A 22,914-nucleotide genomic window follows, 5' to 3' on the forward strand; every position below is an offset into this window, starting at 1 on the left:
ACGGGGGGGCCCATTTCCAACAAACCCTGAAAATTTCATCAAAATCTGTCCATAACTTTTTGAGTTATGTTGCACACTAACGGACAGACAAACAGACAAACAAACAAACCCTGGCAAAAACATAACCTCCTTGGCGTGGGGGGGCCCACGGGGGGGGGGGGGGGCACTGATCAGCCTTGGCGGAGGTCTGCGCTCTCCGAGTGCTTCTAGTTAATTTTCAATTGTGTTATCAGTTGCAGTATGCAGAGTGTCCACAGGTGGATCTGCCAGTGAGGGTTAGTCATAGTTCTGTCTTCAGGTGTTCCAGTGGAAATCCACACTAAACTGGACTTGGAAATGAGTTTAGCACTGCATCTGTGTTGAAGTTTTGTTTGGGCCAAAGCGTTCATCTGAACTCCTCCGCCTTCCAGTCCAAATGAACCCAAATACTGTTGAAGATTAAGTACGATAAACCAGTGTAAGACTAAGCAACAACAAAGGACAAAGCACTAGGACTGGGTCATACCTTTACGATCATGTAAAACTAAAAAATGTTGACATCCAGCAGTGAAACCACTGACAGTAAGCAGCTGGGCAGGTGTAAATGGAACAGAGGGATCCAACCGGACTAAACACTGGTCTAGACCTACTGTTTATGGAACACTTAAAACCACCTGAGAGCTGAACGGAATATTTGGCATTTTTGCAACGAATAAACTTTACTCTAAATTAGAAGTTCCATTCAACCCATGTCTGTTAATTCATCCATGTCTTGCCTGAGGTCAACATTTCAGTATCTAATGCTAGATGCAGTGTTGTGGGTGGGTTAGGGTTAGTGTTAGGGTTAGGGTTAGTGTGGGTGGGTGAACAGTGGGAAGTGTCTCACCTCAGGCTGTTGGAAGGAAAGCTAGTCCCCAGGCTCAGGTGTTCACTTCCAGCTGCCAGTCTGTTGGTTCCAGCCACAGAGAAGGAGGGGCCCAGTGGAGTGGAGGGAGGGGCCACAGAGAAGGAGGGGCCCAGTGGAGTGGAGGGAGGGGCCACAGAGAAGGAGGCGCCCAGTGGTGTGGAGGGTGGGAGCAGGAGGAGAGGAGTGGATGAAGGTGGAGGAGGAGGAGGAGGAGGTGTAGAAGAACATGGGTTTGGGTTGCACTCATCTGGTTCTGTAGGGTCCATATGGTGAAGGACTGCAGTTCTGGTCAAATCCCTTTGTTCAGGAGTCACTGTAGACGTTCCTGAACCTGAGTCAGATTCTGTGGATGGATTTCTTGCGTCCTTTTGCTCCAGATGGTCCCCTTTCCTCTCTGGATCTGTAGGAAATGGTTTTAGAGTCCTGGAGGTCGTAGCTGCAGTGGATCGACTTTGGTTCCCAAAAGAGCTGACCTTCGTCTTAGGTTCTACAGTCAGAGGTTTGGTGTGGAACACTTTGACTTCTGGGTCAGGTTGACTGTTGTGGCTCTTCTGCTCATTGTTCAAGTTTACGGAAACCTTTGAGGTTTGATTTCCTACGTATTTGGTTGATGCAGTCGTGGACAGAAACAGAGCTAGGTCCTCTGTGTTCTCCTTATCAAAGACTTTCGGCGCTTTGGGGAAATGTGACGGCTCAGAGTTAGGAGTTGGGTTTGTATCTGGTGTTTGGGATTCTGTGGACAGTTTGGATTTGTAGTGGTTCTGCTGATGGACACTGTAGTCCTCACATGAATGAGGCTGCTCGTTTCCACCCCGTCCTGAAGCATCGGATCGGTGGTTGTTGTCTGTCCCTGTTTTGGGAGGAAGGCTATCTGTTGACCCATCCTTGACGTCTTTATTTGAAGTATCAGAACTCTCCTGCTGGTTTTTACTTGCAGTGGATGTTGTATTGTGTCCTCTGTCTGCTGGTGGGCCCTTTGAAGGCTTATCGAGTGTCAGCATGGGGTCATTTAGGCTTTTAGAGTCTGAAGTTGAAGAATTTTTGGAAAACTTTGGATTTGAAGTTACCTGATAAACAGAGAGAGAACTCTTCTGAAGGCTGGAGGAGGAAGATGTGGTGGTTTTGACTGTTTTTGGACCAAAGTTTGAAGAAGCCTCAGACAGCTTGGATTGTAAACCCTTCACAGTTTCAGAGACACTTCTGTCTTTGTCCATGGTCAATTCGTGTGTCTGATGCTTGGAGACTGAAGCCGTCTCAAAGGCCTTAGTGATGTGGTCTACACTTGGGGTGTTGTCACTACTTGACTCTTTAGATACTTGAGGCGTTGGAGTACTGTTGGACATTTTAGACATGACTGTTGTTGAGGCAGTAGTAGACATTGGACCTATCTTCAGTTTTGTGTTCATACCAGTGTGGGGAACCAGTAAGTCCAAAGAAGTGACTGGAGTTGAACCTCCATCTGGATTTGGAGTGGTTGAGCGTTCACTCAGCTTGACCGTGTTTGTGTCAAAGCTCTTCACAAACTTTGGACTTGGCTCTGACTTAGGAGACCTCTGTGGTTTTAAGGCAGCCACGGTTTGACTTAAGGAACAACTGGAACCTTTTGCATCCTCCAAACATTGGGACTGAGCTTGTCTTTGTTCTGGAGAAGCAACTTTCCCATTTTTACATTTTGCTGTTGATGTGTGATTGTCCTTCAGAGTTGTTGTATTGTTAGATGTTTTAGTGGAATCAGACATCGTACGTTCAGTCTTCCACCCTGCGTCACCAGCCTTTCCAGGTTTACTTTTCATCACCATGGGGGTTCCATTATCAATGCCTTTAGCGCCCGCAGTTTTGGATGGTTTGGTGGTCATCAGGGGTTCAGAGGTATTCCGAAGCGCTTTCGACAGCTTTGATGACTGCTTGTTTTTAGTTTTTGTACTTTTGTCTTCACCAGCCTCCTTGTCTGGTTTCCCTTTCTCTTTGAGGACTTTGTCATCCACGTCTTCAGCTTGTTTCTTGTCTTTACCTCTTCTTTCCTTCTCCTCCCCGTCGTCCCTTACATGTCTGGCAGTTTTTAATATTTTGGGAAGAGTAGAGTTCTCTCTGTGGTCTTTCTGGATCTTAGCGTTCAGCTCATCTGAGAACCTGTGTGGACAGAAGTGGTACATCATTTTACAGAAGACAGAAGTTTGACTTTTGACTCCTGATATCAGTACTATTCACTATTGTTTTAACATCCACCTTTGTCATGGAACCTAAAGCTCAGTTTAGACAGAACTGTTTCAGAACGTTCCAGGGAAAGGTTACAGCGATGCGAAATGAACCACCTCAGCTTGTCTCAAACTGATGGATGGTGTCACTGTTTCAGAACATTATGCAATTTATAGGCTGTAGCTCCCTCGTTACAGTAAAGTGCTGTCTTCAAATGCTGTCTCAATAGTCTGTAGTCACTATTACACAGTGATGACAAAGGTCGGATGGTGATCCCACCTTTTTGCCTCCATTGACGGATTTCCACAGCCAAGACCAAGGAGTAACAGAGCTGAGACAGACTGGACTTTTACACAGCAGACCTGCATTCTGGAACCAAAGCTTTGGTAACACAGTACAGTGTATAGTGTGATGTATAACTTGCGCGTTGGATCTGGGTGTCTCCCCAGTTTGACATTTTTCTGGTCACAGTGATATGTTTTACTGTACACGGCCTGTGCTCATTTGTAAATCCATCAGCGCAGGAGTCACACACAACATGCATCATCAAAACGTCACACCTTGGTTGCAGAACAAGAGGTGTTCCTTTTCCATAGTGTTCAGGAATCATGATTCCACCTTCATCATGACTGTTCCTCCCTCCAGAGGCATTAGGGTTAAAGGAGCAATAAAGGTGGGACCTAATGATCCACCATTTTGTTTAGACAGACATCGTTCCAGAATAAAAGTGAAATATTCCTGTAACAGAAGTGCTGTGTAAAAGAGGCTTGTGTCTTCTCTGCTTGTTACAGGTGACACTAATGCCGCGTTTCCACTACGTGGAACCAGCTCGACTCAACTCGACTCTGGTACCAGGTCCTATTCCAGACCGTTTCCATTCCAGGATACTACTGACTTTACAGTACCTGGTCGTCGTAGCGATGCGGTGCGTCATTTCTGTGTCGTCTGCTCACAGTTGCTGAAAACTCACTCGTTGCCTGTTGTCTGGTCTGAATTTTTCTGTCTTCCACCACAGACTGAATGTCCTGGACCGACCCTGGTCTAGTTTATCTGTTCTCATGTGGATTCATGGACCCACAGACTTACTGGAAAAGGGCGGGGCACAGAAAACTGTCTGACCAATCAGTGGTCTGCACTGTTTATATGTCACAGTTTAGTATCGACTGGAACCTCAGTGGAGGAGAGACAGATAAACTAGTACCAGATACCAGATTCAAAAAACTAGCACCAGGTACCAGATTAAAAAAACTAGCACCAGGTACCAGATTCAAAAAAGTAGCACCAGGTACCAGATTCAAAAAAACTATTACCAGGTACCAGATTCCAGGTCCTTTTAGTAATGGAAATGCAAAAAGGCCGAATTGAGTCGAGTTGAGCCGATACCTCGCAGTGGAAATGCAGCATTACTCCTCTAATCGGTTCAGCTGCTGCAGGAATATGCAGGATCCATTCTCTGGAATGTTTTTTGTACAACACTCACTCATATTACTATTAAAATGATGCACTCTGTTGATCTGAAATGGGCTCAAGTGAAGGGTGGAAAAGCTAAAAATGTATGAGACTGGATGTGAAAGGGAGCAGTTTGTGAATCCAACCTAAACCTCCATGATTCCAGACTCAAACCAAACACTGGCCAATCCAAACAGACTATTAGACATATACTGCATTCAGATGAGTGGTATCTGTTAGGGTTAGGGTTAGTACCTGATGTGGAAAGAGTCCTGAGTGAACAGAAGATGTTCCAGGAGTTCTGAACACTGAGCTCGTTCATCTGGATCCATTTGAAGACATCTCTGAAAGACATGTGGAGAGTTTTAGGTCCACGTCCAGAGGGGAAAACTGCTTCAACAGACACTTTCAGCATCCCATCAGTTCCTCAGAGTACTGAGGTGATAACCACAGATACTCTAATGCCTCTGTCTCTAATGAAGTCCAGTTGAACCTGGACCAGTCTTCAAACATCTAGTGTGTGTTTGTGCAGTTGAAATCCCATAACTTGCACAGATTTATGGTCTGTTGTTGTTTGTCCTTCATCAACAGAAGCAGTTTCCTGTCATCATGCCTCTACTTACGGCCATGTGTTGACTCAATGCAGAACACTTTATTTACACTTGACTGTATTTTGCATCTATATCCTGCTTTCTGTCTAAACGACAGCGTTGGTAATAAAATCATTGGGTGGGGGGGGGTTAAGGTTAACCCTAATCCTAACCTAACCCTACCTCTGTCAGTGAAGGATGCTTCACACCTGCACTTTTTAGTTCCTTCAAACTGCACCAAAATCAGAGGAAAACATGTCCCAGTTTTCTGCTCTGCACCTTCCCTCTGCAGCTGTCTCCTCTCAGTCCAAATCCAACGTGTAAATAATGTACAGACAGATGACCTGATGTACTTTCATGTGTTTATGGAAAAGTCAAGTTCCTTTTCCAAAAGCTTCTGTGTTCAGATTTGGAATAGAACAGTAGAGTCACATTCAGCTTAATATAATCTAACATAGTCTGATCAGAGATTGGTAATTACAACTGCCAGTCACATTCTCAACCCGCCCACCTGTCCAAAGACACCTGTGATTGGACCAAATCTGGGCTGCAGGAGGGATACAGATACAAGGAGTAGTCCACTGGAGTTACTGTGGTGTTGAAAACCAGTATTTTAATCAAAAGTATTCATTTTATAATCAGAGTATTCATTTTATAATCAGAGTATTCATTTTATAATCAGAGTATTCATTTTATAATCAGAGTATTCATTTTATAATAAAAAGTATTCATTTTATAATCAGAGTATTCATTTTATAATCAGAGTATTCATTTTATAATCAAAAGTATTCATGTGCATGCCATAAGTTAAATTTCAGTATAATGTGATGCTTGTAACAGAGTGGTTGACTTTTTGTTAGATCCACAAAAGAATGAACACATGAGGCCATCAAAAGAACACATGAAATTATGCAAAGTTACAAACCGGGGCGGGCAGAAAGAACATGTGAGCTCATGGAAAGTTCCGGAAAACGTGGTGTACAAAAGAAGTACACGTGAGTGGAAATTTTGGAGCATTTTGGGAAGTGCCTAACATTTTCCAAGAAAAAGTTACATATTTATATATGATACTCAAATACTGGGAATTAGTTGCATATGTATATGTTCTGACCAATCCTGACAGACACCAAAAAGACCTCCCCCTATCGGAGACGAGCTAAAAAGGGGGGTTTCCGACATGACTAAAATAATGTTCAAAATATGATAAAAATGGGTGTGGTTTGTAGCTAAACCCAACCTACTTTTGATGATATAAAAGTGGTGTCCCAGAGTGAAAAGTCAGCTGTTTCTGCACATTCCAACTCAGTGTTTATTTTCTATGAATACACATTTGATGAGGCTCGAATTCTGCTGGATCTGAGTTTGTGTTTGGTTCTGGGACTGTTACTGGACCAAGTTCCACTACACAGATGGGAGTACAGACAGAAATACAACTACTCAGTCACCTGTACCAGATCCATGAGTCCAGTATCTACTCAGTTACCTGTGCCAGATCCAGGGCGGTGGGTGGAAGTGTTGGGAATCGCTGCTGTAATGGGATTACACTGAAACATTGTGGAAGTCTGACTCCAGTGAAAACAGGATTCGTGTAGAACAACTCCTGATGATGAGACGTCAGATGACCTGCAGGAGAAGGAAGGAGAGCACCGCTGATCCAAGACTATCTAGTGCTGTGGGGGGTCAGACACCCTAACCCGGTCTACAGATTTAGACCAAGTCAAAAAGCACAAACACTGAACCGGTGGTTCTCACCAAAGCACCTGACGATGTGATGTATTTGGTCCAGGTCGGAGTCTCCAGGGAACAGAGGCTGACTGGTCAACATTTCCATGAACAGACATCCAACAGCCCATACATCCACTGGTCTGAACACAGAACACACAAGGGGCAGCATTTCTATTCAACACACATCCTGACAGCACACACGACTGTAGTCTGGGAAGAACCACTGCACTGTAATTACACAAGATATTTGTAATTAACAAACAAGTCTGGTTCAACTGACAGAACTAATATTCTTTTACGGTTAATTGTCAGTAATTTTATCTCATTGTATTTTTTTTTTTTTTTTACAGTATTAAACTTTAAATTAACAGTTTAATCTCATAAATAGAGAAGAAATATTTGTGAAATTATAATACATTTGCAAATGTATTTTAACTGTATTTTTCTGTGAATAAAGAAACAATTTCTTTTGGAAAAATTTGAATTTAATGCTTATTCACAGTTCCAGTTTTTTCCTGTTCTTTTCCATTCGACATGTAAAATCAGTCTGTTTTTGTCATCTCATTGATATTTTCCTGGATCTGAAAAATACAGGAAAAATCTGTCAAATAAACAGTGAATTTTCTGTTCAGTTACAGATTTTTTTTACAGGGTGTGTGTAATCCATTACAGAGTGACCACTTCCTGACATGTCCAGTTCCTGCTCAGTCATTGGATGGAGGTGAACTCGTTATCGATGATCACCTTCCAGAAGCAAAGGGAGGTCAACGCTTCATAAAAACTGAACAGCTGCTTCTTTGACAGTTCAGTCATTCACAACAGCTGATGATCACATGAAAACAACAGCTGTGGAGTTTATGTTCCCACAGAACAGGGTTAGGGTTAGAACATAACCATAATCATAGAACAGTGGTTCTCAAACTGTGGGTCGGACCCCCTAGGGGAGGAGCCAAGGCTTTGGGGGAGTGGGGGGGGGGTCATGGGATCAGTCCTGGGTGTTTTTTTTTTTTTCTTCAGGTTAGAACATGTATCAGGTGGAACTAATGTTTTAGCGTTGGAGCACCCTGGACTCATTTTAGGGACGTACAACAAACCAATCTACTGTCATGGTGATCTGTGACTAGACAAAGACTTTAGGTTTGGACACTGGACAAGGACTGGACTGGAAAAGACACATGTGCAAGTGTAGGACAGATCGTATTAAATGGAAGATGAATGTGTGACTTTGACTAGCTCTGAAGTGTCAGATGAACGTCATAAATCATACGTCAAGAACCAAAATGGAAAAGAAGAAGAGGAAATGTAATGTTAGAAGCTGTTTGCTTAATCTTTGCATTACAAGTTGTTTTGCTTAAAAAGTAATAAAGGAAACATTTTAAGGGCTTTTTTTCTTTTCTCTCTGAGATGAATAGTGTGTTTGATGCTAGACTAGTTGATAACTGACTTCTGTCTTTTTTGTAACTTTTTCTATTTTTGCCTGAAGCAATAAATCCAGTTATTGTTTTAACTTTTTAAAACCACAACCCTTCTTTTTGGTGAATTCTTCCTTTCTCCTGGTTTGAAACCTAACTGGTGAGTTAATTTAAATTACGCGACCTCCCCTCTGGTGTCAGCCTAAAAGGAGTAGTAAAGAGACACCGTTGGTCTAAAAATCTTTAGAACATGCAGCTTTTTGTCCAGATAACCGGAGATTTGGAGTACCAAGGTGGTTTAAGGATAAAGAAACTGGGGCAGTAGTTCATTAACTGAAATAAATAGTGGTTTTTGAGATTTACTGCTTGCTGCATGTTTACACATTGTTTGAGTTTTTGCACAGTTTGTACAGTTTGCATTTTAATGTTTTCAGATATGCAGTGTAAACAGGCTCATTGCAGCCACTGATATGGCTAAAATGTTCATCTTTGGTATCCAAATTTGTTGTTCTAAAAAAAAGTAACTTTATTGTCATAGTTGTAAGATAATTGGACATTTCCTACTTTTATTCAGAAAAATACTGTCTCAGGTAACAGTCTGGTTGAGTTCTTTTGTATTGTTCAAGTAAAAATCTTTGTTTTTAATTTGCACAACACATTACTCAAGGAAAAGAAAAAAGTTTTGTTACAATATTGATGTTTCTTTCAATAAAAGTAATAATTGCACTGCTGTTACAATGTTGTTAGGGTTGGGGGGGGGGCTGGAGATTTTCTGTCTCCCCAACAGAAACAGATTGCGAACCACTGCCTTCCAATGAGTAGTTTTTTCTGCACATCCAGGGGGAGGGGCTCAACTTCATACAGTCTGCCATGTTACACCACCAGGCAGGTTTCCACAGTAGATCTGAATGGACTTTTATTGTTTTTTATGGTGTGTGATGGGTGCTAGCATACCACAGGTGTTTAGTGTCCAACTGCAGTGGAAGCTCAGCTGATCCTAAAATGACTCCCATTAAATGCTCAAATCTGTTCAGTTGTTTTCATTTCATTGACTCCAAATGTGTTGGAACACGTTCATCTCTCAGACCAGTTGGTTCAGAATCAGTTTGTTCCCAGATCAGTGGACTGGATGTTGTTCACTTCTCCTCCAGTCCCGTGTCTGTGTTTTCTCATTGGTCCATGCACTTCAATGGGACTGAGTGGAACTGGTTTAAAACCACTACAAACTGGACCAGCACTGGACACATGACACCTGTCATCCCGCCCCCGGATGCTCAGCGTCTCTGGGGGTGAACGGAGCTGTGGGCGGAGCTGTGGGCGGAGCTGTGGGCGCAGCTCAGCCAGACCGGACGCTGAGCTTCCACGCACCGATCGGCGGACGGGTCCAAAGGCTGAATGTGGTTTGATTGACAGCTGTTTTCAGATGTGCTCCTTCACTGACACAGTTCAGTTTAATACGTCACACATTCTGCTGTGAAATCACAGAAACCAAAGGAACTGTTCATTTACTGACCTGGAAGAAAACACAACCACTGGACTAACTGGTACACTGGACTGGACTAACTGGTACACTGAACTGAAGGGACAGGTTTTCTTGTTTCAGTTCCAGAACTGAATCCTTTCTAGTTCAGTTTAATGTGGTTTTGTAGACAGTTCCATCAGTCAGACTGTGGACAGCTCAGACTGAACTAACTATCAGTTCCCTAGAAAAGACGCCGACTGTGAACGATAAGGAAACTGAGCATTTACTGAAAAAGGAACAGAGGAACCCATTTATGTTCAAAGAACTTGACAACTTTTTTGATGTAAGCTTCCCCTGACGAGCAGCCGACACTGGTGCACACATGATGTTTTTTTATGTTTGAATTACAACTCGTTACTATCCCTTTGAGCTTCGGTCTAAGCTCCGAACAGACAAATCCAACACTATCTTTAAGGAGTGACTTGTGTGTGTTTTGGAGCCACCATCGAGGAGGGTGAGGTGAGGAGTGTCCATCTGATTGCAGTCTGTGACTTTTCCACTGATGTCACTAAATACTGCCCAGTGGACCATTAATGAACTTCTTTGTGGTGTTGACAGGACCCATCATGAGCGGCCTAATAATCTACTTGTATGTCTTCTAGTTCAGGCTGGTAGAACGTCATCTGAACACCTCTGAAGTGTGACTGCAGACTTACTTTCCATACTTGGTGTCTCCTACCAGGAGTTCAGGTGGTCTGTACCAGCGAGTGGCCACGTAGTCGGTGTAGACTCCACCCTCGGCCGGCGACGCCACGGTCCGAGCGAAACCGAAGTCACAAAGTTTGATAACACCGCTGTGAGAGATCAAGATGTTCTCTGGTTTAATGTCCCGGTGGATGATCTGGAAGGAACACACAGAAGGACATAAGACCTGGTCCAGCAGACATGTAGAGCAGGGTGGTACACAGTCTGACATTAGAAGTCAGAGTTTTCTACATTCTGCCAGATCAGGTTTTTTCTTGTTCCTGTTCCTTTGTGAACATGTGTACAAAAACTGACCAACAGGACTCCAGTAAAGAGTGGAACACTGTTTCACAGTTTCTCTTGTTCTACATCAGAATGTGTAACTTTGGCAGAAACAGAACTGGAACCAAACGCAGATAAATGTGTTCATGAATAATCTGTCCCAGTCCTTCTGCTGCATGTGTTCCAACGTTAGAACACTTCCACCTCTAGGTTCCATGGATGAGGACTGGGTTCTGTTTGGTTCTTTATCTCTGTGTCCTTGTACAATGCAGAGCTAAAATATCTTTTGGTTTTCACCGTTTGTTGCCAGTGTTTAATCAGAACCATGCGTCTGTCTGCACTGTCACTGATGACCTCCAGGGAACAGACTGTATTCTGTTCAGATTGTCATGTGTGTGAATGGAGCCCACATCCTCAGGGTTACTGGCTGCTCTTAACTCCCAGGTGTGTCTTTTACGCACACTTGGAACTTCCTGTTAAAAAACTTCATATTATTTTTCACAATTTAAATAAAGTTAGAATTCAAAAGTTGTTCATTTGTGCATGATCTTTAAAATTCTGTCCACCAACTAAACTGTGCACATTGTAAACAAAAGAAAATGACCAGACTAGCATCTGTCTGCCCAGTGTGCAGAAAACGCACTGTTTCTAACATTTGATCTGTAGGATTAGGACTGAGCTGGATTTACAAAAATAAAATCAAATTAGAGCAGAAAATAAATCAATATATAATATTTAATAGTGTGATTTATAGGTGTGCATTTTACGCACACTTGGTGACAGATGCTAGTATTTTTGAACATTTGACCTAGCATCCAAAATAATAATAATGCAAATGAACCAATGTTGGAGTTAATCACTGACATATGCCAGGAGGAAAAAATCTAATAATATGTGATCCACTTTTTATGGAGTATACTGAAAAAAATATGTTGTGTGTGTTTTTTGCATCAAAAAAATGGTTTGTTTCCATCACAAACACAGAATTTAAAGGGTTAAAAATGTGACAATTATTGAGTATTTGGTATTTTTATTTACGGCTCAAGTTGATGAAATAGAAAAAAGTGTAAAAGAATTAAAAACAAACTGGATGAGCCCTCAGGATCTGGTACAGGTACTGAACCTTCTTTACATTTTGGATCTGGTACAGGGACTGAACCTTCTTTACATTTTGGATCTGGTACAGGTACTGAACCTTCTTTACATTTTGGATCTGGTACAGGTACTGAACCTTCTCTGCATTTTGGATCTGGTACAGGTACTGAACCTTCTTTACATTTTGGATCTGGTACAGGTACTGAACCTTCTGTGCATTTTGGATCTGGTACAGGTACTGAACCTTCTTTACATTTTGGATCTGGTACAGGTACTGAACCTTCTTTGCATTTTGGATCTGGTACAGGTACTGAACCTTCTTTACATTTTGGATCTGGTACAGGTACTGAACCTTCTTTACATTTTGGATCTGGTACAGGTACTGAACCTTCTGTGCATTTTGGATCTGGTACAGGTACTGAACCTTCTGTGCATTTTGGATCTGGTACAGGTACTGAACCTTCTTTACATTTTGGATCTGGTACAGGTACTGAACCTTCTGTGCATTTTGGATCTGGTACAGGTACTGAACCTTCTTTACATTTTGGATCTGGTACAGGTACTGAACCTTCTGTGCATTTTGGATCTGGTACAGGTACTGAACCTTCTTTACATTTTGGATCTGGTACAGGTACTGAACCTTCTTTACATTTTGGATCTGGTACAGGTACTGAACCTTCTGTGCATTTTGGATCTGGTACAGGTACTGAACCTTCTTTACATTTTGGATCTGGTACAGGTACTGAACCTTCTGTGCATTTTGGATCTGGTACAGGTACTGAACCTTCTTTACATTTTGGATCTGGTACAGGTACTGAACCTTCTTTACATTTTGGATCTGGTACAGGTACTGAACCTTCTGTGCATTTTGGATCTGGTACAGGTACTGAACCTTCTTTACATTTTGGATCTGGTACAGATACTGAACCTTCTTTACATTTTGGATCTGGTACAGGTACTGAACCTTCTGTGCATTTTGGATCTGGTACAGGTACTGAACCTTCTCTACATTTTGGATCTGGTACAGGTACTGAACCTTCTGTGCATTTTGGATCTGGTACAGGTACTGAACCTTCTGTGCATTTTGGATCTGGTACAGGTACTGAACCTTCTTTACATTTTGGATCTGGTACAGGTACTGAACCTTCTGTGCATTTTGGATCTGGTACAGGTACTGAACCTTCTTTACATTTTGGATCTGGTACAGGTACTGAACCTTCTGTGCATTTTGGATCTGGTACAGGTACTGAACCTTCTTTACATTTTGGATCTGGTACAGGTACTGAACCTTCTTTACATTTTGGATCTGGTACAGGTACTGAACCTTCTGTGCATTTTGGATCTGGTACAGGTACTGAACCTTCTTTACATTTTGGATCTGGTACAGGTACTGAACCTTCTGTGCATTTTGGATCTGGTACAGGTACTGAACCTTCTGTGCATTTTGGATCTGGTACAGGTACTGAACCTTCTTTACATTTTGGATCTGGTACAGGTACAGAACCTTCTGTGCATTTTGGATCTGGTACAGGTACTGAACCTTCTTTACATTTTGGATCTGGTACAGGTACTGAACCTTCTTTACATTTTGGATCTGGTACAGGTACTGAACCTTCTGTGCATTTTGGATCTGGTACAGGTACTGAACCTTCTTTACATTTTGGATCTGGTACAGGTACTGAACCTTCTGTGCATTTTGGATCTGGTACAGGTACTGAACCTTCTTTACATTTTGGATCTGGTACAGGTACTGAACCTTCTTTACATTTTGGATCTGGTACAGGTACTGAACCTTCTGTGCATTTTGGATCTGGTACAGGTACTGAACCTTCTGTGCATTTTGGATCTGGTACAGGTACTGAACCTTCTTTACATTTTGGATCTGGTACAGGTACTGAACCTTCTGTGCATTTTGGATCTGGTACAGGTACTGAACCTTCTTTACATTTTGGATCTGGTACAGGTACTGAACCTTCTTTACATTTTGGATCTGGTACAGGTACTGAACCTTCTGTGCATTTTGGATCTGGTACAGGTACTGAACCTTCTGTGCATTTTGGATCTGGTACAGGTACTGAACCTTCTTTGCATTTTGGATCTGGTACAGGTACTGAACCTTCTGTGCATTTTGGATCTGGTACAGGTACTGAACCTTCTTTACATTTTGGATCTGGTACAGGTACTGAACCTTCTGTGCATTTTGGATCTGGTACAGGTACTGAACCTTCTTTACATTTTGGATCTGGTACAGGTACTGAACCTTCTTTACATTTTGGATCTGGTACAGGTACTGAACCTTCTTTGCATTTTGGATCTGGTACAGGTACTGAACCTTCTTTACATTTTGGATCTGGTACAGGTACTGAACCTTCTGTGCATTTTGGATCTGGTACAGGTACTGAACCTTCTTTACATTTTGGATCTGGTACAGGTACTGAACCTTCTGTGCATTTTGGATCTGGTACAGGTACTGAACCTTCTTTACATTTTGGATCTGGTACAGGTACTGAACCTTCTTTACATTTTGGATCTGGTACAGGTACTGAACCTTCTGTGCATTTTGGATCTGGTACAGGTACTGAACCTTCTTTACATTTTGGATCTGGTACAGATACTGAACCTTCTTTACATTTTGGATCTGGTACAGGTACTGAACCTTCTGTGCATTTTGGATCTGGTACAGGTACTGAACCTTCTCTACATTTTGGATCTGGTACAGGTACTGAACCTTCTGTGCATTTTGGATCTGGTACAGGTACTGAACCTTCTGTGCATTTTGGATCTGGTACAGGTACTGAACCTTCTTTACATTTTGGATCTGGTACAGGTACTGAACCTTCTGTGCATTTTGGATCTGGTACAGGTACTGAACCTTCTTTACATTTTGGATCTGGTACAGGTACTGAACCTTCTGTGCATTTTGGATCTGGTACAGGTACTGAACCTTCTTTACATTTTGGATCTGGTACAGGTACTGAACCTTCTTTACATTTTGGATCTGGTACAGGTACTGAACCTTCTGTGCATTTTGGATCTGGTACAGGTACTGAACCTTCTCTACATTTTGGATCTGGTACAGGTACTGAACCTTCTGTGCATTTTGGATCTGGTACAGGTACTGAACCTTCTGTGCATTTTGGATCTGGTACAGGTACTGAACCTTCTTTACATTTTGGATCTGGTACAGGTACTGAACCTTCTTTACATTTTGGATCTGGTACAGGTACTGAACCTTCTTTACATTTTGGATCTGGTACGGGTACTGAACCTTCTTTACATTTTGGATCTGGTACAGGTACTGAACCTTCTGTGCATTTTGGATCTGGTACAGGTACTGAACCTTCTTTACATTTTGGATCTGGTACAGGTACTGAACCTTCTTTACATTTTGGATCTGGTACAGGTACTGAACCTTCTGTGCATTTTGGATCTGGTACAGGGACTGAACCTTCTGTGCATTTTGGATCTGGTACAGGTACTGAACCTTCTTTACATTTTGGATCTGTACGGGTACTGAACCTTCTTACATTTGGATCTGGTACGGTACTGAACCTTCTTACATTTTGGATCTGGTACAGGTACTGAACCTTCTGTGCATTTTGGATCTGGTACAGGTACTGAACCTTCTTTACATTTTGGATCTGGTACAGGTACTGAACCTTCTTTACATTTTGGATCTGGTACGGGTACTGAACCTTCTTTACATTTTGGATCTGGTACAGGTACTGAACCTTCTTTACATTTTGGATCTGGTACGGGTACTGAACCTTCTTTACATTTTGGATCTGGTACGGGTACTGAACCTTCTTTACATTTTGGATCTGGTACAGGTACTGAACCTTCTTTACATTTTGGATCTGGTACAGGTACTGAACCTTCTTTACATTTTGGATCTGGTACGGGTACTGAACCTTCTTTACATTTTGGATCTGGTACAGGTACTGAACCTTCTTTACTTTTTGGATCTGGTACGGGTACTGAACCTTCTTTACATTTTGGATCTGGTACAGGTACTGAACCTTCTTTACATTTTGGATCTGGTACGGGTACTGAACCTTCTTTACATTTTGGATCTGGGACAGGTACTGAACCTTCTTTACATTTTGGATCTGGGACAGGTACTGAACCTTCTTTACATTTTGGATCTGGTACAGGTACTGAACCTTCTTTACATTTTGGATCTGGTACAGGTACTGAACCTTCTGTGCATTTTGGATCTGGTACAGGTACTGAACCTTCTTTACATTTTGGATCTGGTACGGGTACTGAACCTTCTTTACATTTTGGATCTGGTACAGGTACTGAACCTTCTTTACATTTTGGATCTGGTACGGGTACTGAATCTTCTTTACATTTTGGATCTGGTACAGGTACTGAACCTTCTTTACATTTTGGATCTGGTACGGGTACTGAACCTTCTTTACATTTTGGATCTGGTACAGGTACTGAACCTTCTTTACTTTTTGGATCTGGTACGGGTACTGAACCTTCTTTACATTTTGGATCTGGTACGGGTACTGAACCTTCTTTACATTTTGGATCTGGTACAGGTACTGAACCTTCTGTGCATTTGGATCTGGTACAGGTACTGAACCTTCTTTACATTTTGGATCTGGTACGGGTACTGAACCTTCTTTACATTTTGGATCTGGTACAGGTACTGAACCTTCTGTGCATTTTGGATCTGGTACAGGTACTGAACCTTCTTTACATTTTGGATCTGGTACGGGTACTGAACCTTCTGTGCATTTTGGATCTGGTACAGGTACTGAACCTTCTTTACGTTTTGGATCTGGTACAAGTACTGAACCTTCTTTACATTTTGTTGGTGACAGAAGGCACCAGCCCTCAGGATCTGGAACAGGTACTGCCGGCTGGTGTTCAGGTCCAGTCCGTTGGGGTTTTGCTCCAGTTCATCCAGAAGCGTACGTTCCACAAACTCAAAGACCAGATACCAGCGGCGGCGGCGCTTCCACACTTCCAGGAGGTTGACCAGGTTGTCATGACGTAGTTGCTTGAAGGTCATAATGATGAGAGAACAGACAATAGAAGAGTGAGACAACATTTAAACTGTGACCATGACAGGAGACGTTCAAGTGCACCTGACTGGACATGCCTAAGGACATTAACCCTTTTCATGCTTAAATTATGAGAACCTTAGTCCACATTTTATTCCTGAGTGTTTTTATTCCTCTTTAGGCATGAAAAAACAGTGCAATTGAATTTTTTAATTCAACCTATTTTTCACGAGGGGAGATTTGTTTCTTTATCGCTCTAACCATAAAAAAATATTTTCAATCCAAAAAAATTGCAATTAAAAAAAAAAAAAAAATCAATGAAAGAAAAAAAAAAGTGTTGAATGCAAAAAAAATTTTTAAGATCCAAACAAAAATTGCATTTGAACATTTTTCTTTCAGTGACAAGTTTGTTTTTTGTTTTTTGTTTTTTTTTTTGTTTGTTTTTGATTGAACATATTTGTTTTTGGTTTGTATTTGTAGCAGAGTAAATGTACTGTGGTTCATTCCACTACTAGAAAACAAAGTCAAATAAAACAATATGGGGTGATTTAACTGGTGAAATGTTCAATACAATGTAAATGTAATTTTTTTCATGTTTTTGCACTAAAACAAAGTATAATTTTGCAGAAAATATGAACAACCTGAAATGTCTTCAGAGAAGTCAATACAATTGTACCAATATTCTGTCTGTTATTAAATGTTTGGTGTGTTTGTAGATCCACTGGGATCTGTACGTTCTAATGAATAGTGGCAGAATAGTGTTCAAATTACACTGTTTTTTTTCACTTTGTTCATGTTCTTCACATCTTTTAAAGGATAGTTTGTAGATGGAAACCTGTTCATTTTGTAAATTTACTTTTTTCGCTCTCAAACAGATAAAAGTTTGGAGTTGTCATTATTTCTATATTATTCTGTTCTTATTTGACTGGTTGGGTCCACTGCAGATCAGATTTAGCTGAATGTGGAACTGAACTGACAGGAGTTGGACAGAACTGATCTAATACTTTGTCCACTCTTATACAGTTTCCTTTTAAACCTTTCATGCATGAATTATGAAAAAAAAAAAAAAAGTATCTAGATTTTTGTTTAGATTGATTTTGTTACTCAAAATTAGGCTAAAGTTGAAATGCATTTTGACTTTTTTTATTTTAATTTTTTTAAAAGATGGTTTTTATTAAGAAGATATAGAGTTTTGGCTTTTTTTTTAATTAAATGATTGCCTATCTTGGAAGCATCATGATGCAACAGTTTTTTCAGATGCATTTTTTAGACTTTTTATGGAATGTCTGCCTTTATAACTGTTTGGACAATGAGTTCAACTCTGTGTGCATAAATGTGGCCGTCATGCGTGAAAGGGTTAAAGGTGTGCGTGTGGATGCGTCCTCAGAATCAGAATCTGACTCTGGGCTGTTTGTGGGTTGGTTTGTCCTGTGATTGACAGGTGCCGTGCTCAGGTTTCAGGCTCATCCACATCTGCACATGCTCAGTAACTGGTTGACGGATCAGCTGATCAGATGATTGACAGTTACCCGCAGCAGCTTGATCTCCCTCTGGGCGATCTTCTTCACCGTCCTGTCGTCGTCAGAGTCCAGGAACTTCTTGATGGCGACCAGACGACCGGAGCCTCGATGACGACACTTCAGGACCGTTCCATAACTGCCCTCCCCAACCAGACCCAGAGACTGGTACCGCTCCATGACCTGGGGGGGGGGGGGCAAGGACCAGGACTATGAACCCTTTAAAGTCCAGTCTAAGGAAAAAACAGCAGAACACACCAGGTGGAGGGTTAGGGTTAGGGTTAGGAAAAGGACCAGATCCAATGAACCCTTTAAACCAGACCCAGAGACTGGTACCACTCCATGACCTGGACCACACCAGGACTGGGGGGGCAGATCCAATGGACCCTTTCAGCTCCAGTCTAAGGAAAAACCATCAGTCAGTGTTGTTTTGACTTCTGCAGAGCTCCCACTGCTTCTGAAACATACAGGACACGCCCACTTTTATCATGTGTAGCAGAAAGAACCCAAACCGAACTGAAAAGGCAGACTAAAGACACAAACAGTGATCGTATATAGTCACTGGACAGAGGATGTCACCTATCATATGTGTCTAAACTGACATTAGGAAGTTTGCATTTTTTCAGTTTTCACTGGAGCTTGGCCATTGCTATGTTGGCTTTTTGGAGGAAGAAATTACCATATTTGGACAAAAGGGGCAGAACTAGGGTGATCATAGGTTAGCTAATGCTAAATGATAGTTTACCGACTCAATAAAACGGCAAAGTCCAAATAAAGTGGTTGTACAGGCTGGTTAGTGGAACCATTGAAGCAGAATACTGGAGCCATCTGTCAGTTCAGAATGAGTTTACACTGTAAACCAGACGGAGTTTGGACTCAAATGTTTGAATTCTAATGTAGTTCAGTGAGTTCAGTTGGATTCCATTCTATCTAATGTTCAGTCTGTTCTCCTCATCTGTAGACACAGTCTAAAGGATGAAACCGTTTCAGCTGAATGGATTTAAATCCTTCAGTTTGAGTCCTGACCACACCTTTGTATCTGTGCAGTGCATTGTGGGTATTGTTGCTGTTGTAAATGTGTTGTTTTTCTGTGCAGTGCATTGTGGGTATTGTTGCTGTAGTTGTAAATGTGTTGTTTTTCTGTGCAGTGCATTGTGGGTATTGTTGCTGTAGTTGTAAATGTGTTGTTTTTCTGTGCAGTGCATTGTGGGTATTGTTGCTGTAGTTGTAAATGTGTTGTTTTTCTGTGCAGTGCATTGTGGGTATTGTTGCTGTAGTTGTAAATGTGTTGTTTTTCTGTGCAGTGCATTGTGGGTATTGTTGCTGCTGTTGTAAATGTGTTGTTTTTCTGTGCAGTGCATTGTGGGTATTGTTGCTGCTGTTGTAAATGTGTTGTTTTTCTGTGCAGTGCATTGTGGGTATTGTTGCTGTAGTTGTAAATGTGTTGTTTTTCTGTGCAGTGCATTGTGGGTATTGTTGCTGTAGTTGTAAATGTGTTGTTTTTCTGTGCAGTGCATTGTGGGTATTGTTGCTGTAGTTGTAAATGTGTTGTTTTTCTGTGCAGTGCATTGTGGGTATTGTTGCTGTAGTTGTAAATGTGTTGTTTTTCTGTGCAGTGCATTGTGGGTATTGTTGCTGCTGTTGTACATGTGTTGTTTTTCTGTGCAGTGCATTGTGGGTATTGTTGCTGTAGTTGTAAATGTGTTGTTTTTCTGTGCAGTGCATTGTGGGTATTGTTGCTGTAGTTGTAAATGTGTTGTTTTTCTGTGCAGTGCATTGTGGGTATTGTTGCTGTAGTTGTACATGTGTTGTTTTTCTGTGCAGTGCATTGTGGGTATTGTTGCTGCTGTTGTACATGTGTTGTTTTTCTGTGCAGTGCATTGTGGGTATTGTTGCTGCAGTTGTAAATGTGTTGTTTTTCTGTGCAGTGCATTGTGGGTATTGTTGCTGTAGTTGTAAATGTGTTGTTTTTCTGTGCAGTGCATTGTGGGTATTGTTGCTGTAGTTGTAAATGTGTTGTTTTTCTGTGCAGTGCATTGTGGGTATTGTTGCTGTAGTTGTAAATGTGTTGTTTTTCTGTGCAGTGCATTGTGGGTATTGTTGCTGTAGTTGTAAATGTGTTGTTTTTCTGTGCAGTGCATTGTGGGTATTGTTGCTGTAGTTGTACATGTGTTGTTTTTCTGTGCAGTGCATTGTGGGTATTGTTGCTGTAGTTGTAAATGTGTTGTTTTTCTGTGCAGTGCATTGTGGGTATTGTTGCTGTTGTAAATGTGTTGTTTTTCTGTGCAGTGCATTGTGGGTATTGTTGCTGTTGTAAATGTGTTGTTTTTCTGTGCAGTGCATTGTGGGTATTGTTGCTGTAGTTGTACATGTGTTGTTTTTCTGTGCAGTGCATTGTGGGTATTGTTGCTGCTGTTGTACATGTGTTGTTTTTCTGTGCAGTGCATTGTGGGTATTGTTGCTGCTGTTGTACATGTGTTGTTTTTCTGTGCAGTGCATTGTGGGTATTGTTGCTGTAGTTGTAAATGTGTAGTTTTTTCTGTGCAGTGCATTGTGGGTATTGTTGCTGTAGTTGTAAATGTGTTGTTTTTCTGTGCAGTGCATTGTGGGTATTGTTGCTGTAGTTGTAAATGTGTTGTTTTTCTGTGCAGTGCATTGTGGGTATTGTTGCTGCTGTTGTAAATGTGTTGTTTTTCTGTGCAGTGCATTGTGGGTATTGTTGCTGCTGTTGTAAATGTGTTGTTTTTCTGTGCAGTGCATTGTGGGTATTGTTGCTGTAGTTGTAAATGTGTTGTTTTTCTGTGCAGTGCATTGTGGGTATTGTTGCTGTAGTTGTAAATGTGTTGTTTTTCTGTGCAGTGCATTGTGGGTATTGTTGCTGTAGTTGTAAATGTGTTGTTTTTCTGTGCAGTGCATTGTGGGTATTGTTGCTGTAGTTGTAAATGTGTTGTTTTTCTGTGCAGTGCATTGTGGGTATTGTTGCTGTAGTTGTAAATGTGTTGTTTTTCTGTGCAGTGCATTGTGGGTATTGTTGCTGTAGTTGTAAATGTGTTGTTTTTCTGTGCAGTGCATTGTGGGTATTGTTGCTGTAGTTGTAAATGTGTTGTTTTTCTGTGCAGTGCATTGTGGGTATTGTTGCTGCTAGTTGTAAATGTGTTGTTTTTCTGTGCAGTGCATTGTGGGTATTGTTGCTCTAGTTGTAAATGTGTTGTTTTTCTGTGCAGTGCATTGTGGGTATTGTTGCTGCAGTTGTAAATGTGTTGTTTTTCTGTGCAGTGCATTGTGGGTATTGTTGCTGTAGTTGTAAATGTGTTGTTTTTCTGTGCAGTGCATTGTGGGTATTGTTGCTGTAGTTGTAAATGTGTTGTTTTTCTGTGCAGTGCATTGTGGGTATTGTTGCTGTAGTTGTAAATGTGTTGTTTTTCTGTGCAGTGCATTGTGGGTATTGTTGCTGTAGTTGTACATGTGTTGTTTTTCTGTGCAGTGCATTGTGGGTATTGTTGCTGTAGTTGTAAATGTGTTGTTTTTCTGTGCAGTGCATTGTGGGTATTGTTGCTGTAGTTGTAAATGTGTTGTTTTTCTGTGCAGTGCATTGTGGGTATTGTTGCTGTAGTTGTAAATGTGTTGTTTTTCTGTGCAGTGCATTGTGGGTATTGTTGCTGTAGTTGTAAATGTGTTGTTTTTCTGTGCAGTGCATTGTGGGTATTGTTGCTGCTGTTGTACATGTGTTGTTTTTCTGTGCAGTGCATTGTGGGTATTGTTGCTGCTAGTTGTAAATGTGTTGTTTTTCTGTGCAGTGCATTGTGGGTATTGTTGCTGTAGTTGTAAATGTGTTGTTTTTCTGTGCAGTGCATTGTGGGTATTGTTGCTGTAGTTGTACATGTGTTGTTTTTCTGTGCAGTGCATTGTGGGTATTGTTGCTGTAGTTGTAAATGTGTTGTTTTTCTGTGCAGTGCATTGTGGGTATTGTTGCTGTAGTTGTAAATGTGTTGTTTTTCTGTGCAGTGCATTGTGGGTATTGTTGCTGTAGTTGTAAATGTGTTGTTTTTCTGTGCAGTGCATTGTGGGTATTGTTGCTGTAGTTGTAAATGTGTTGTTTTTCTGTGCAGTGCATTGTGGGTATTGTTGCTGTAGTTGTAAATGTGTTGTTTTTCTGTGCAGTGCATTGTGGGTATTGTTGCTGTAGTTGTAAATGTGTTGTTTTTCTGTGCAGTGCATTGTGGGTATTGTTGCTGTAGTTGTAAATGTGTTGTTTTTCTGTGCAGTGCATTGTGGGTATTGTTGCTGTAGTTGTAAATGTGTTGTTTTTCTGTGCAGTGCATTGTGGGTATTGTTGCTGTAGTTGTAAATGTGTTGTTTTTCTGTGCAGTGCATTGTGGGTATTGTTGCTGTAGTTGTAAATGTGTTGTTTTTCTGTGCAGTGCATTGTGGGTATTGTTGCTGCTGTTGTAAATGTGTTGTTTTTCTGTGCAGTGCATTGTGGGTATTGTTGCTGTAGTTGTAAATGTGTTGTTTTTCTGTGCAGTGCATTGTGGGTA

The 22,914-nt window shown here is 41.3% G+C and overlaps 1 protein-coding gene across 1 annotated transcript; it reads right to left on the minus strand.

Annotated features, from left to right (window-relative positions):
* Positions 1-861: 861 nt before the first annotated feature.
* Positions 862-18,556, minus strand: LOC115416417 (cyclin-dependent kinase-like 5). The gene is made up of 7 exons (XM_030130185.1): positions 18,389-18,556; positions 16,661-16,855; positions 10,437-10,621; positions 6,874-6,986; positions 6,605-6,744; positions 4,787-4,875; positions 862-3,016 (listed from the first exon to the last, which is right to left on the minus strand). Exons 1-7 carry the CDS (start codon positions 18,554-18,556, stop codon positions 862-864), a joined length of 3,045 nt encoding a protein of 1,014 aa, XP_029986045.1.
* Between the last annotated feature and the right edge of the window lie 4,358 nt (positions 18,557-22,914).

This window comes from Sphaeramia orbicularis, unplaced genomic scaffold (assembly GCF_902148855.1).
Source record: "Sphaeramia orbicularis unplaced genomic scaffold, fSphaOr1.1, whole genome shotgun sequence".
Lineage (NCBI taxonomy): Eukaryota > Metazoa > Chordata > Actinopteri > Kurtiformes > Apogonidae > Sphaeramia > Sphaeramia orbicularis.

Coding starts and splice junctions, on each gene's coding strand:
- LOC115416417 (XM_030130185.1), bottom strand. CDS start 18,556: ATGGAGCGGTACCAGTCTCTGGGTCTGGTTGGGGAGGGCAGTTATGGA. Junction 16,856..18,388: donor GGGAGATCAAGCTGCTGCGG/GTAACTGTCAAT, acceptor ATGACCTTCAAG/CAACTACGTCATGACAACCT. Junction 6,987..10,436: donor GGAGACACCAAGTATGGAAA/GTAAGTCTGCAG, acceptor TTCTGTGTTCAG/ACCAGTGGATGTATGGGCTG.